The sequence below is a fragment of the Syngnathus acus genome, chromosome 24 (genome assembly GCF_901709675.1).
Source record: "Syngnathus acus chromosome 24, fSynAcu1.2, whole genome shotgun sequence".
NCBI lineage: Eukaryota > Metazoa > Chordata > Actinopteri > Syngnathiformes > Syngnathidae > Syngnathus > Syngnathus acus.
In genome coordinates this window covers 6,387,658-6,400,853 of record NC_051108.1, presented here as the reverse complement: position 1 = coordinate 6,400,853, position 13,196 = coordinate 6,387,658, and the positions used below count along the sequence as shown (strand labels likewise).

The following is a 13,196-nucleotide window of genomic DNA, read 5'->3' as shown; positions in this document are numbered from 1 at the left end:
AAATATTGACGACGAATAATGGCGCTTTGCTTGGGAGAAAGCCTTGGGAAAAAAAACAGGGGTGAGGGGAAGGAGACGCTTACTCGTTTTCTGGTTTAATTGCTCTGAATTGAATCCTGACATGTATAATTGGGGTACAGTCCTTGAGACAGTACCTGAATGTGATGATATGGCTCTCATTACCTGAAGTGCGACCAAAAAATATTCAGTTATTTGCTTTGCTTGAAAGAGTTATAAAAAAAAAAAAGCTTGGAGTTTTTTTGTTTTTTTTGAATACATGTATTTGATGGAAACGATGCAGGCACATATGATACATTCAAAAAATGAGTAGATGTCTAAAAACCAAGGCAAACATTTAATGTAAACCTAAACATGCTTGTAGTGTCTGGCTTTGAAAAAGTGCATAAAAATGGTTCTCACAGTTTGGAAAGACTTTTTTGGGGTACTGCCTTATCTATGTCATTTATGTATTTAAGGTGAGCGGTGGATTATGGCGCAAAGGGGGGGTGCGTGTTGAGGGGTCGCTGGACAATGACGGCGTTGGCCAAGTCCGCCGCTTCGATGCTCAGGTCTTTGTCGTGGAGCTCTCGCATGGGAAGCGACGTAGTCAAGATGAAGGGTGGGCAGCTCCTCTGGCAGCGCGACACAAAGTCGTGGACATCTACGATCCTGAGGCGGCGGCACAAAAGACACTTGGTCATGTGTAGTTTGGAAACAAAGCAATTTTAGCAATACAAAACTGTTCCAGTATAAAGTGACAGCTCGCCCCGTGCTCCCTCCCCGTTCAAGCAAGCAGGGGTCTCCATTATTCATGAGCACCAGTGGTCCCCTGCTCTCACGGGAGGCCAGCCAAGGTCGGAGGCAGACTCTCTGCATCCTTGAGCTCTTCGCCCCCATTACATAAACGCTGCATTGGGGGTTACGCAACCCATCTCCAGGCTGGGATTTGATAGACACACTGCATTTCAGATTATGTTTTGCACGCCAGACTATCATTACGTAATCCAAACTAGCAGCAATCTTTTTTGTGATCTGGAGATTAAGACAAATTCGTAGATTAACATGTTTTTGTTTGTTTGGCGGGGATGTGGATACACACCGATGCGATAGGTTGAAGCGCTGCACCAGCCTGCGACCGTCGGCCAACCACAGCTGCAGAGACGTGACTGGCAGGGCGTGGTCCAGGGTTACCATGGGGATGGGGAGGGATTCGCCGTCTTCGTGCACCGACGGCGAGCGGGCCACCACTCGGGGCGCCACGCTGCAAAAAGAATGGAGATTAAAGAACATGTCAGATTAAATCTTTAGTTTTAATCCCAATGTTTATGATGCAGGGAGGAGGAGAAAATTGAATCAGCGCTCTTTTGCAGCACATCAGGATGACGCCATGACCCGCTTTGATTGCTTGGGTTGAGACTGACACCTTGTGGCGAGCAGTGGCATAGGCAGTAAATATTCAAACAGTTTTATCCTTAGTAAAATGTAATGTAACACAAATGAATAATACTTTTTATAAATATTTTATAAATATTTTTTACATAGTATTCGTTTGATGGTAGTATTTTTACACCACTAGGATCAAATATTTTAAGGATTATAATTTCCTGGAATCTGACTTTTTAAAAAAAATGTTTTTTTATAAAGACCCTCTCACCTGCCGAGCCGGTATCCTCTCCCACTGAAAGGGTAGAAAACCTTCTTCCTGGGAACGTACTCTTCGTCCGTCAGAACCTCCACATTGACCTCCAACTCCTCCTCCTCTGCTCGGCTCTCCCACTCCGCTGGAAGTTCCCTGTATTGAATAACAATGCTTATGTGGACATTTACTTCAGGTTATCTTAAGATGATGTGCTGAAAATAAAACTCACCCCCTTTTGATGGCATCCAAGAATTCCTGGTTTGCAGGGATTGAATAGCTGCGGAACTCCTGGTCATTAACGGTGAAGCCGTCTTTCCAGAGGCGCACCACCATCTCAACCTGGCGGGAAAAAAAAAAACAGGGAAGGATAAGAGAATTATTCTTTATTTTTGAGTGGCCCCTAAACTCTGTATGAATATATAGCAATGACAATTGTATCAATTCATTTCTGACCTTGGATGCTCCCGAAGCATCATAACAAATTTTCTCCACCTCATCCAGGAGGTCTTCTACAGAGAAGCTACACCTCATCGGAGCCGCCTCTTCATTGTCATCGCTGGCAACCCTGTTCAACATTTTTTAATCAATATGTTGGACACGTGCTCATTTGATGTAGTTTCATGACAGCAAGCATTTTCCTTACCAAATATCATCATCCTCAGTGTCATTCTGTATCATGTCGTCTTGTCCATCTGAAAAGGAAAACAATACAAGACAATTTACAAAACATTTAATTCTCTTGGTCATTTATCTTCTCTCGTGTGTTTTAACGATTTAACACTCCTCAACAATGAACCTAATATATTAATATTTACAATTCACGAAGGCTATCATTAATAACGAACGTGGGCGCGACTGACGTAACAAAATGAACCTAGCACCAATTTGACGAACATTAAATAAACAACAATTAAACATGAGGTAATTTGGTTGAAAGAATAATTTACCAGTTTGTAAATCTGTTGTAACGGTTGATCCGCGACTAAAACATCTGCACAATTCTGCTGCGAACCAGTGGACCGGTTTACGGCAGCAGCTCTCTGACGTCATCCACCGTAAATTGCCGAGTAGCGTCGTAACGTGCTCCATTGTGAGAAATCAACATTCAGTGTGGCATTTATGTTATAATTAAAAAAAAGAGGGGTTTAGGAGGATTAACAGGAATGTTCTCACAAATTTCATTTAATCCAAACTGTTTCTACTATCATCGCATTGCTGTTATACAAGATGGATGGAAAATGATGGATGGATGAGAACAATGAAAAAAATTCAATTGCATGTAATAGTAATTAATTACAACAGTGAGTTTAAATCACATGCGATCAATGCATATTCATCATAAATTCAGGTCATAAAAGTGATAGTACTTTAATGGTTGAGTGGGGGGGGGGGGGGGGGGGGGGTTATTGGATTCTATAAGGGGGTGCCCACAGCAATTTTAATTATTTTTATGTTTTGACAAATTTACGAGACATTTATTTCCACTTTACATGGACAGTAATTACAAAACTTCCCGACTAACCACTTAGAAACATACTGTAGAGACAGAAGGAAGGGTGAGACAGACAGAAACACACGATATTGGGGGGCGGGGGGTGAGTGAGCGAGGGAGGGAGGGAGGGAGCGAGAGAGGAATGGCGCCTCGGTGCTGTGCTCTATGAGCCAGTGTTCTGAGCCGGTTTGGGAGCCTTTTGAGTGAGACTAAACATGGTGAACACACGGAAAAGCTCGCGGCCGAGCAGCGACCACTTCATCTCCTCGAGGACCCGTTCGTCGTCGAGGAGCGAGCGCAACGCGGACGAACATGTAAGCCGGTTTCCTCTTTCCCCCCTGGTGAGCTAACACAGCTGCCGCTAAATGTAGCTATAGCCTTGGCCTGGGAAGGAGCTGCACCCGCGTTGGTTGCATCGTTTTCCGGAGAAATGCCACCGCCAACGGGCTTGACACCCACCGGGCCACGTTTGCAAACACCCAACACCTTAAGGCCGCGGTCCGTACGCCTGTCATTTATGACGAGCATAAATAAAAGCCGTTCAAAGCGGAAGCTAGCCGCGTTAGCTGATAGCTTCAAGTTGAGTTCCCTTTGTGTTTGGTAGTTGGACCAGGGAGACTCTCCTCGCGTTCGTCCGCTTGTTTTAGCCCCTGTACGTGAAGCCCACCACGGGGCGTAACAAGGGCATTACCGCTACTGTGTGTCTCCTTCGTGTAAGTATTTAACACGTTTCTGGTTGGGTTTAAGCGCGAGTGGGGCTGGAGCTAGCCCGACGGATAGCTTTGTTGTGGGGGAAGGGATCACAACAGTTGGCTGGCTCATCTTCCGTGTAAGACAAGCCTGAACTTGGTGAACTTTGCGCCCTTAATACTGTATCTTACTTTGAGTAGACAATGAATGGTTAAACGGTCAATAATGGTGCAATTTATCACATGATTGCGGTAGGGCTGTAGTTCCTTTGTGAGACATTAAAGCTGACTGACAGCCTTTTTGTGTCAATGTGAAGAGCAAAGAATTAAAAAATGTTTAGTGCAATAATTAGAAAATACAGGCGTTTCCACTTGACTGTAAAGAGAGAATGTGCAGAAAGACATTGGACCATCCTATCTTCTGCTGAGGACTTTAGTTTTCATATCCCAGTTATGTGGCTCAGAAGAACATGCTTTTAAGAGGAATACAATTTCAATCCACCCAGAAATAACAGCAGTAAAAACGAAACGCATACTCTAAAATACATTACGGCACAAACATGCAATGGATAAAACAGACAGAAAAGGACCAAAGGAATTACATCTGTCAGCAATACTCACCATGCTGTGATGTCAGTAAAACAGCACCATTTCTTCTCTCCTTGACCCGATGATACATTCCACAGATGTTCAAGAAAGTTGGTACAAAGGTAAGTGTGTAAGGCAACTCTTGTCCTACAGTCCCGGTTTCCTGCCGATCCTACCAGTTTTAGAGGTTTCCCTGCCTACAATCCACCTGATTCAGGTGAGCTCATCATCAAGCAACCCTGAACACTTCTAATAATTTCAATTAGTGTTGTAGCAGGGAAGCTTCTAAAACAGGCAGGGCATTGGCTCTCTAGGACTGGACTTGCCTGCCTGGGTTAGGAGGTTTGACTTTACAATAAGGCCAATAGAAATCCACACACAAGGCTGAGAAGGATAAAAAATGTCTCATAGTAAACAAGTTGAAAGCTTCCAGAGTTCTTTGTGACCAATACATGTTAAACAGCACCCACACACATACACTGTTTTACGATCATTGTTTTTTGCTGGACTAGAAGGAGATGAGCAGTGATGCCAGTAGTCCACGGCTCAGCCCGCCTGCCAAGCGGCCCCACAGGCAGATGACCCCGGAGCCCAGCTCTAGCGACACGTCCCCCTCGCCCCAGACCAAAGGCCAGAGGGTTAGCTGGGACATTCCCACTTACCGCACCAGGTCAGCTTGCTAATTGTCATCTTGGGGGATCTCTAGGTGAAATTTTGGAATGAGCCCAATATCGCTAATGTTTAGTAGTCTACTACCGGTGTAGCCTAAAATCAAATCTTGTATTTTTTCTCTTTTAGGTTGTCATCTCGCATCATGCAGAACGGGCACGGTAATATTACACAGTGCATTAAACTTAAAAATATTACTGCAAATGAATCCCTTGTTTAATATATATATATATATATTTTTTTATGCGATAGGCCACATGGGCCACCGGAAGGAGGAGTTGGGCCAGGGTGACCACTCACGCATGAACGGCCACGTGGAGCTGAAGAGGAGCTGCCGTGTCAGGAAGAGCCAGTTTGCACACCTCAACCAGAGCCTTCTGTTTGACCAGCTGGTCAACAGGTGAGCAGCCGGGTGGCACCATTGGCACCTCAGAGAATATCCCTCATACTAGCCTTCGGTCCATCACTGTTGTTTGGTCATTGCGCAGCACCGCTGAGGCCGTCCTCCAGGAGATGGACAACATCAGCAGCATCAGGCAGAACCGCGAGGTGGAGCGCCTCAGAATGTGGACCAGAGACACCGAGGAGGTCTGGGGGAAAAACAGCCTTTCTCCTGAAGTTCCACAACAAACACTTGCTCTTTTTCTTTCAGGAAAACATGGACATGTACTCTCGGGTGAAGCGAAGGAAGTCCATGCGCCGCAATACGTTCAGCCTGCCCGCGCACCACAAAGCCATGAGTAAAACCCAGGAGGAAGAGGAGGAAGAAGGCACGGAAGGTGAGTTTATGAATTGGCTGAATCATGGCTCAGTGGCCTCGTGGTAGTGTCCCCGCTCTGAGACTGAAAGGTTGTGGGTTCAAGCCCCGGCCGGGTCATACCAAAGACTATAAAAATGGGACCCATTGCCTCCCTGCTTGGCACTCAGCATTAAAGGTTAGAATTGGGGGGTTAGATCACCAAATGATTCCCGAGCGCGGCACCGCTACTGCTCCTCTCTCCCCCAGGGGATGGATCAAAATCACATGGGGATGGGTTAAATGCAGAGGACAAATTTCACCAAATTTGTGTGTGTGACGATGATCATTGGGACTTTGACTTTTAAATGCTTGAAAACACGCAGAATCTCACGGGGAGGAAGAAGAGGAGGACGCCGAGGACGAGGATGACGAAGGGGATGAAGCGGAGGAAGCGGGCGAGGGGAACGACAGACCGTACAACCTGAGACAGCGCAAGACCGTGCAGAGATACGAGGCGCCCCCGATCGGTACCCGACACGCTTTTCATTGCCTTCTTCGGCAAAGGCGAGCGGCCCCCACACATATTGTTTCATGTCCTTCAGAACCGGTCAACAAGAAGCAAAGCAACCCTACGCTCTTTGACACCCATAGATCGCCAGCAAGAAGAAGCCATATACGGTCAGTAGTGCTAAATGCGACGCTCGCAAACACAACCTAACCTTTTTTTTTTTTTTTTAGGGTAAAAAAACACGCAATTCACAGCAGCGACACAACCTCGTCCTCTGATGAGGAGCGCTTTGAGAGAAGGAAAAGCAAGAGCATGGCTCGGGCCAGGAACAGGTATTGCAATATGTCATGATTGTGACCCTCCTAATGTTCAGTATTCATTCCCGTCAATATTGGAGGTCTTATTTTTGGTGGATGGTCCACTGTCAATTTGATTGACACTGCACTGTCTATCTTGCAGATGTTTGCCCATGAACTTGACAGCGGAGGACCTGGCAAGCGGCGCCCTCCGCGATCGCACAAAAGTGGGGGCCAGCCTGGCCGACGTGGACCCCATGAACCTCGACACCTCGGTGAGTCGGGTCGTCTCCCGCACGAGACTGCTTTGATATCTTGTCATTGTCCTGAAAATCGCATCCTCTCCTTCAGGTGAGATTCGATCAAGTTGGCGGCCTCGGGAATCACATCCAGTCCTTGAAGGAGATGGTGGTGTTCCCACTTCTTTACCCGGAGGTCTTTGAGAAGTTCAAGATCCAACCTCCGAGGTCAGCTGACATGTGGTTTTAAATTGCTGTGTGCTTTAGTGGAACATACTGATTGATGTCGTGTGTCTGCAGGGGGTGCTTATTTTACGGCCCGCCGGGTACAGGAAAAACGCTGGTGGCCCGGGCCCTGGCCAATGAGTGTGGCCAGGGCGAGCGCAAGGTTTCCTTCTTCATGCGCAAAGGCGCCGACTGCCTCAGCAAGTGGGTTGGCGAATCTGAGCGCCAGTTACGCCTCCTCTTTGACCAGGCGAGTCATATTTGTTAAATAATCTTTAAATTGAGAATTGGTGATTCTAAAAGTTGATGATTTTTCCTGATAAGGCTTACATGATGAGGCCGTCCATTATCTTCTTTGATGAGATCGATGGATTGGCTCCGGTTCGGTCCAGTCGGCAAGACCAGATACACAGGTTAAACAACATTATGGTGTTTCCTTACAGAAACAAAGAGAACCCGTGGCTGGTTTTACACTGCGCCAAGTGACAATTGATTTTTTGTTTGTTTTGCACAAGCAATCACAAATGTCATGTTTTGTTTTTCACACACCTCTAGTCAGAGAGGTATATAAGCAAACCATGAATGTACATATTAAATATATAAAAATATATAATATAAAAAATTGGACTAGACACTAGAAACTGCAGTGTAAATCCAGCCCCGCCATGAAATTTTTTTTTTTTTTGCGCTCTAATTACTGAGAATCCCCCCCCCCCCTTTTTTTTTTTAAAAAAAATAAAAAATAAAAAAAATAAAGTTCCATAGTGTCCACTCTGCTGGCCTTGATGGACGGCCTGGACAGCCGCGGTGAGATAGTGGTCATCGGTGCTACCAACAGACTTGACTCTATCGACCCGGCGCTGCGGAGGCCCGGCCGTTTTGACCGGGAGTTTCTATTCAACCTCCCTGACAAGACGGTGAGAGAGAAATGTCTTCTTTATGTTAAATGGGTGGGAATTCTAACATAACTTCTGAGATGCGTCAAAAGGTTTCATCGCCTCATTGGATTTAAGAATATCTTGTGAAATTTCAGCCAACCTATGAGATTTCAACAGTTAGCACTTTGCATGAGTCTATACCCAAGAAGTATCTCTCAATTTTCCCGATTTAAACATTGCAGACGGTTGCACCAGTGAGCATGTAACCATTTTAAAAACATGGCTCTCGTGCAAATAAAGAGCCCCGTGGACACATTCAAAATCAGTTCGACCGTCGGAATCACACAATATTACAAAACCTAGGCCAAGCTAGACTCTCCAAACCGCAAAGTCTGATGAAAGACGATGAAAAGCCTTATGCTCACAATAGCGAGCACTCTGCTTCTTGACGTCTGCCCATCAAAGCTGAACCGTCCGCGGGTGATGCAACAGACTCACTTTGGCGGCGGCGAGACTCACCTCCGATCCTTTTGCTGCTCTCGGATTGGAAATAAGAGCTGGAGCTATCCTCCGCATGTTCCCCTTGTGATGAAACTCTGCGGTTTTGCCATTCATTCATTTATCCCGGCGTATTATTCAACATGCCAGCAAACTCACTCGTGGCTCCTGAAATTAAACATCACACCTGGCATGGAAATGTTAACTTGAAGTAATCTACTTTATTTTTCTACAGGCCAGAAAGCACATCGTGCAGATCCACACACGGGACTGGAACCCCAAATTGTCTGAGCCATTTGTAGATGAACTTGCGGAAAAATGTGTTGGTAAGAAAAAGTCAATTATGTAACATTATTTTTTTTGCACCATAGAAATAATTATTGTTTACTGAACAGTCCGGACAAGAGCTTTCCTTTACTGCTGCGTCCAAAGTGACATTTACATGATTATTGTATGAACGTTTTTGAATAGTTATTGTCACTATTAGAACAATTATTAACAATCAGTGCGTTCCCGTTCCAGGCTACTGCGGCGCCGACATCAAAGCACTTTGCACAGAGGCGGTGCTGGTTGCCCTTCGCCGCCGCTACCCGCAGATCTACGGCAGCAGCGTCAAGCTAAAGCTGGACGTTGCCTCCGTTGTGCTAGGGCCCGCCGACTTCTGTCGGGCCATGAGGGCTATCGTGCCGGCCTCCCAGAGGGCCCTGGCTCCTCCGGGGCGAGCACTGTCGCCCATCCTCAGGCCCCTGCTGGCAGGCGCTTTTTCTTTGGTGCTCAAAGCTCTTCATAGAGTCTTCCCTCACTCTCAGTGTGCCGACAGGGACACGCAGGGTAGGGAGATTTTTGACAATAAATCATTTCATAATGAAAAAATAAAGCTATAATTGTGTCAAAAATTCAAATGTTCTGATTTTAACTTCAATTCCCTATCTGCGCGTGTAGTGGGCCGCGACAATCAACTCCTCGAAGAGGATGTATACAGCGGCGACGAGAACGAAGACAGCGCCACTTCTATTTACGAAGTCCAGCCTGCCTTGTGCCCCATCAGTCCCTCGACATCATCTCACTCCGCCATGCGCAGACCCTTTATTCATCGCTCTTTGTGAGTACCACAACAGCGCCACCTGCCCAATCTCAACTATCTTCTCATTGACAGCCCTGATTAATGGAAAAGGGGTCTTTTCCTTCTGTCAGTTCCCCCCACCAGCAACCCACAGCGTACCGGCCCCGTCTGCTCCTGGCCGGCTCCCCGGGTTCGGGGCAGAGTTCCCACTTGGCCCCTGCCTTGCTGCACTACCTGGACAAGCTGCCAGTGCACCGCCTGGACTTGCCCACTCTCTACTCCACAAGCGCCAAGACGCCAGAGGAGTCCTGTGCTCAGGTAGCACCAACACACGCAAAGACTTTTGAATCCTTAATCATCTTTAAACCATAATTTCAGGTTTTCCGCGAGGCTTGCCGTAGCGTCCCCAGCGTGGTATTTGTCCCGCACATCTCAGAGTGGTGGGAGACGGTGAGCGACACGCTGAAGAGCACCTTCCTGTCCCTGCTGCTGGATGTGCCCTCCTTCTGCCCCGTCCTCATCCTTGGCACCGCCGAGACGACCCACTCGCGGCTTTCCGAAGAGGTGAGAACATGGCGAGATATGCCCGGCGACAACAAATGCTGCCCAATGTCTCTGAGAAGCGCGTCGCTACATTCTTTGTTAATGCTCCATTTCGGACTCCTCCACCATTTTGAAACTACAGTAGCGCAGCATTACTCATGATGACATTCAGAAGCTTACGCTCCGTATTAATCAAGATATCATTGAAGTCACGCCAGTAGAACAGATGTTAAATTACACACCGTCATGCATTATTCACCTCCTCCATGTGTCCGCACCCTCTAGACTTTATCACCATGAGCACTAGCCGGCGTCATCACTCACTTTCCTCCGGCTGCTACATCATTCCCCTCAAATTTACCCCCATTTTGCCTTCGTATTTAAAATGATTACCCACTCCAGTCCGGGGACAGATTCCAAAAAGACTGAGAGGCGATTCAAACACGTCAAGAGATAAGAGAAAGGATTAATGTGAAACAGAGAGAAAAGGAAGAAGAAGCTCTGTCAGCACAATCGCTTCCCGGAGGGTGCGGCCTTCAACTCACAAGCACAGAAGCAGCCAATTGAAATGCAACTGTTGGGATTGTGTTGTCTTTAAAAATGATGAATATAATTTTTTTTTTTTTTTTAGGTGAAGAGTATGTTCCAGACGGCCTATGGGGAGGTGGTCACGCTGCAGCCTCCGGGCGAAAGAGACCGGAGGAGCTTCTTTTCTGACCTGCTCCTGGTCCAAGCGGCCAGAGCTCCGCCACGCCTCAGGAATAAAGGTGCATGCCACGGACATAAATATTGGGACACCCAATTGTTTGAATTCGGAATCATTCCCATAGGAAATCAGCATAAGTAAGTAAATATTGACAAAATTGTTTGAGCCCTGCCTCCTGCCACCCACAGGAAATTAATTAAGACGTTATGGACATTGGCTCTAGAGGGCAGTGTTGGTCTGCACGTGTGTTTTTCCTCCCTCCTCAAACCAAAATTATGTAGCTTCAGCTCCAAGCAAAGAAGCGACACATTGAGCCAAATATCTGCTGTAGGCCTCATTCATATTCTGTTTGCATATGTGAGAGCTAAATATTTGGCCCACGGTGTATTACGTGGCTGGTAGATATGCACGGATGAAAATGTTTCCTGGGTTAAAATTGCCTTCTCGCCGCGCCGCTGTGCCCCCCCATCACATCATCATCATCCCCAGCGTTAATCTGTCCTCTGCCTCTGCCCCGCTCCTTCATTCAAGTCTAATACGGTTGTTGATACAAGGCTGGGGTCCTCTGCCCCAGTCTTCGGGGGTCCGACTTCTAGCAGGAAAAAAAATCGGTGGGAAGCCAACCGGCTTACGAGTGCTGGACCTATTATCCCTAATTAGAATCAGGGAATGCTCGTGATGGAGGAGAGGTGAGGAGCCGCAGGGGCTTCCTAAGCATGTCTCATCTGCCTACAGATGGAGCCTGGGCGGCGGACATTGGCTTTTCCATACTTGGCTTCATCATTCTAAGCTTCAACATCATTTATTCAGGGCAGGGGTGTATTCACTTTTTTGCTAAGAGTTTTAAAATGGATGGATGGATTTGATCATTCGTAGATGAGGTGGAAAAAGATCCCTTAGTGAGCATGACTTCTAATTATTATTTCTTATTGAGGAATATTTTTAACTCATTTTAAAAATACATAAAATCACTATTCACATTTTTAACTCACTGGGCTGGATGTTCACTTCATCAAGCCTAGCTTTACTCTAAAAAAGATGTTTAGCATTTTTGCCTTTTGTCCTTGGTAGAGCGGTGCGAGGAGGTGCTGCCGGTGGCCGAGGACCCGGGCCCCAGTGTGCTGTCCGCCGAGGAGCAGCGTCGCCTGGCTGAGCAAGAGGAAAACACGCTACGGGAGCTCCGGCTTTTTCTCAGGGATGTGACCAACCGGTTGGCCACCGACAAACGCTTCAATATCTTCAGCAAGCCTGTTGACATCGAGGAGGTGAGGACAAAACCAAAACCAAAGGATTCTTATTCTCAATTTTTTTTTCCACAATCTGACTATATCATGCATCCGTAAGGTGTCAGACTACCTGGAGGTGATCGGACAGCCCATGGACCTGTCCACCGTCATGACCAAGATTGACAAGCACCAGTACTTGACGGCCAAGGACTTTCTGGTGGACATCGACCTTATCTGCAGCAATGCGCTGGAGTATAATCCCGACAAGGATCCCGGAGGTGAGACGAACTACGAAGGCACGTATAAAGATACACACACCCGTAATCTGTTCACTCTGATGGTTTGTTTCTGGAGTTATTTTGCGCTCCATTAGTGATTGAGCGAATAAAATGAAAAAAGGGGTTTTAAAAAAAAAAAAAATCTAATGACTTATTAAGTGGGCCTACAGGCGCGGTAATTACAAAAGCTCCTAGCGCCTTTATGCACATGTCGGAAATTCAGATGAAGAAAGTCACTTCCCCGTTTGCCGTGTAGAAAATGTGGAAGGCTTGCATATGCATGAAAATTTAATCTCATCTCTTGTCTCACAGCTAGAATTGACCCCCCGACCCCACCCCTTTTCTTTCGGTCTTGAGCGCCCAGAACATCACAGAGGACAAATGTATGCACAAACATTGAAAGAGGCCCGTTGTTGGCTAACACACTCATTTGTATTTTGTGTAAGCTGGTGAAATATGTCCATGTAGGCTTAAAGGGAACATTAGTGACAGTGGCGGCACAGAACGATATGAATTGAAAGCAGCGTACAGCACAAGTAACTATTTTTAATTCTCGCTTTGCCCGCGATGCTTAATGGGAAGCGGTTTTCTGCCGGGCTGAATGAATAAATTAGGCTGTAGTGTGCCGTCAATTGTCCGCATGCGCGGGTATCTAACAAAGCTACACTAAAAAGGATAAAATGCAATTAGACGGGTTAAAAAAGACAACAAACCAAGACCTTATGTGCACTCCAGTTATGTTTGTTTCAAAACAAAAATAATGTTTCAAAACAAAAATAACACAACACCTCTGAGCATGAACAAGAGAGGAGAGTTGGCTGTTTTTTGGTTTCCGGATAGCAGCTGGCTGTTAACCGGCTAACTGTTAGTTGGTCTGCTTGTTGAGTGCCCCTAAGCGTCACTTCTAGCCGTTGAATTAG

The 13,196-nt window shown here is 46.4% G+C and overlaps 2 protein-coding genes across 4 annotated transcripts in view; one reads left to right on the top strand and one right to left on the bottom strand.

Annotated features, from left to right (window-relative positions):
- Positions 1–258: 258 nt before the first annotated feature.
- ubxn2a (UBX domain protein 2A) lies at positions 259–2,704 on the bottom strand. The gene is made up of 7 exons (XM_037244200.1): positions 2,587–2,704; positions 2,283–2,331; positions 2,093–2,204; positions 1,869–1,978; positions 1,655–1,792; positions 1,100–1,261; positions 259–669 (listed from the first exon to the last, which is right to left on the bottom strand). Exons 1-7 carry the CDS (start codon positions 2,687–2,689, stop codon positions 489–491), a joined length of 855 nt encoding a protein of 284 aa, XP_037100095.1. The 5' UTR covers positions 2,690–2,704; the 3' UTR covers positions 259–488.
- A 531-nt stretch (positions 2,705–3,235) lies between these two features.
- Positions 3,236–13,196, top strand: part of atad2b (ATPase family AAA domain containing 2B) — a 28,953-nt gene continuing 18,992 nt past the window's right edge. The window contains exons 1-22 of one of the 3 annotated variants that reach the window (XM_037245142.1): positions 3,236–3,445; positions 4,924–5,078; positions 5,207–5,238; positions 5,330–5,477; positions 5,566–5,665; positions 5,730–5,856; positions 6,200–6,343; positions 6,419–6,494; positions 6,555–6,656; positions 6,784–6,895; positions 6,972–7,087; positions 7,160–7,334; positions 7,409–7,497; positions 7,842–8,001; positions 8,696–8,786; positions 8,983–9,291; positions 9,403–9,562; positions 9,655–9,841; positions 9,902–10,087; positions 10,698–10,833; positions 11,844–12,037; positions 12,117–12,294. In XM_037245142.1, the coding sequence (XP_037101037.1) occupies positions 3,347–3,445; positions 4,924–5,078; positions 5,207–5,238; positions 5,330–5,477; positions 5,566–5,665; positions 5,730–5,856; positions 6,200–6,343; positions 6,419–6,494; positions 6,555–6,656; positions 6,784–6,895; positions 6,972–7,087; positions 7,160–7,334; positions 7,409–7,497; positions 7,842–8,001; positions 8,696–8,786; positions 8,983–9,291; positions 9,403–9,562; positions 9,655–9,841; positions 9,902–10,087; positions 10,698–10,833; positions 11,844–12,037; positions 12,117–12,294 (3,076 nt within the window). In that variant the 5' untranslated portion in view covers positions 3,236–3,346. Of the gene's footprint in view, positions 3,446–4,920; positions 5,079–5,206; positions 5,239–5,329; positions 5,478–5,565; positions 5,666–5,729; positions 5,857–6,199; positions 6,344–6,418; positions 6,495–6,554; positions 6,657–6,783; positions 6,896–6,971; positions 7,088–7,159; positions 7,335–7,408; positions 7,498–7,841; positions 8,002–8,695; positions 8,787–8,982; positions 9,292–9,402; positions 9,563–9,654; positions 9,842–9,901; positions 10,088–10,697; positions 10,834–11,843; positions 12,038–12,116; positions 12,295–13,196 lie in introns of all 3 variants that reach the window. The other 2 variants (XM_037245143.1, XM_037245141.1) reach the window with 2 other exon arrangements.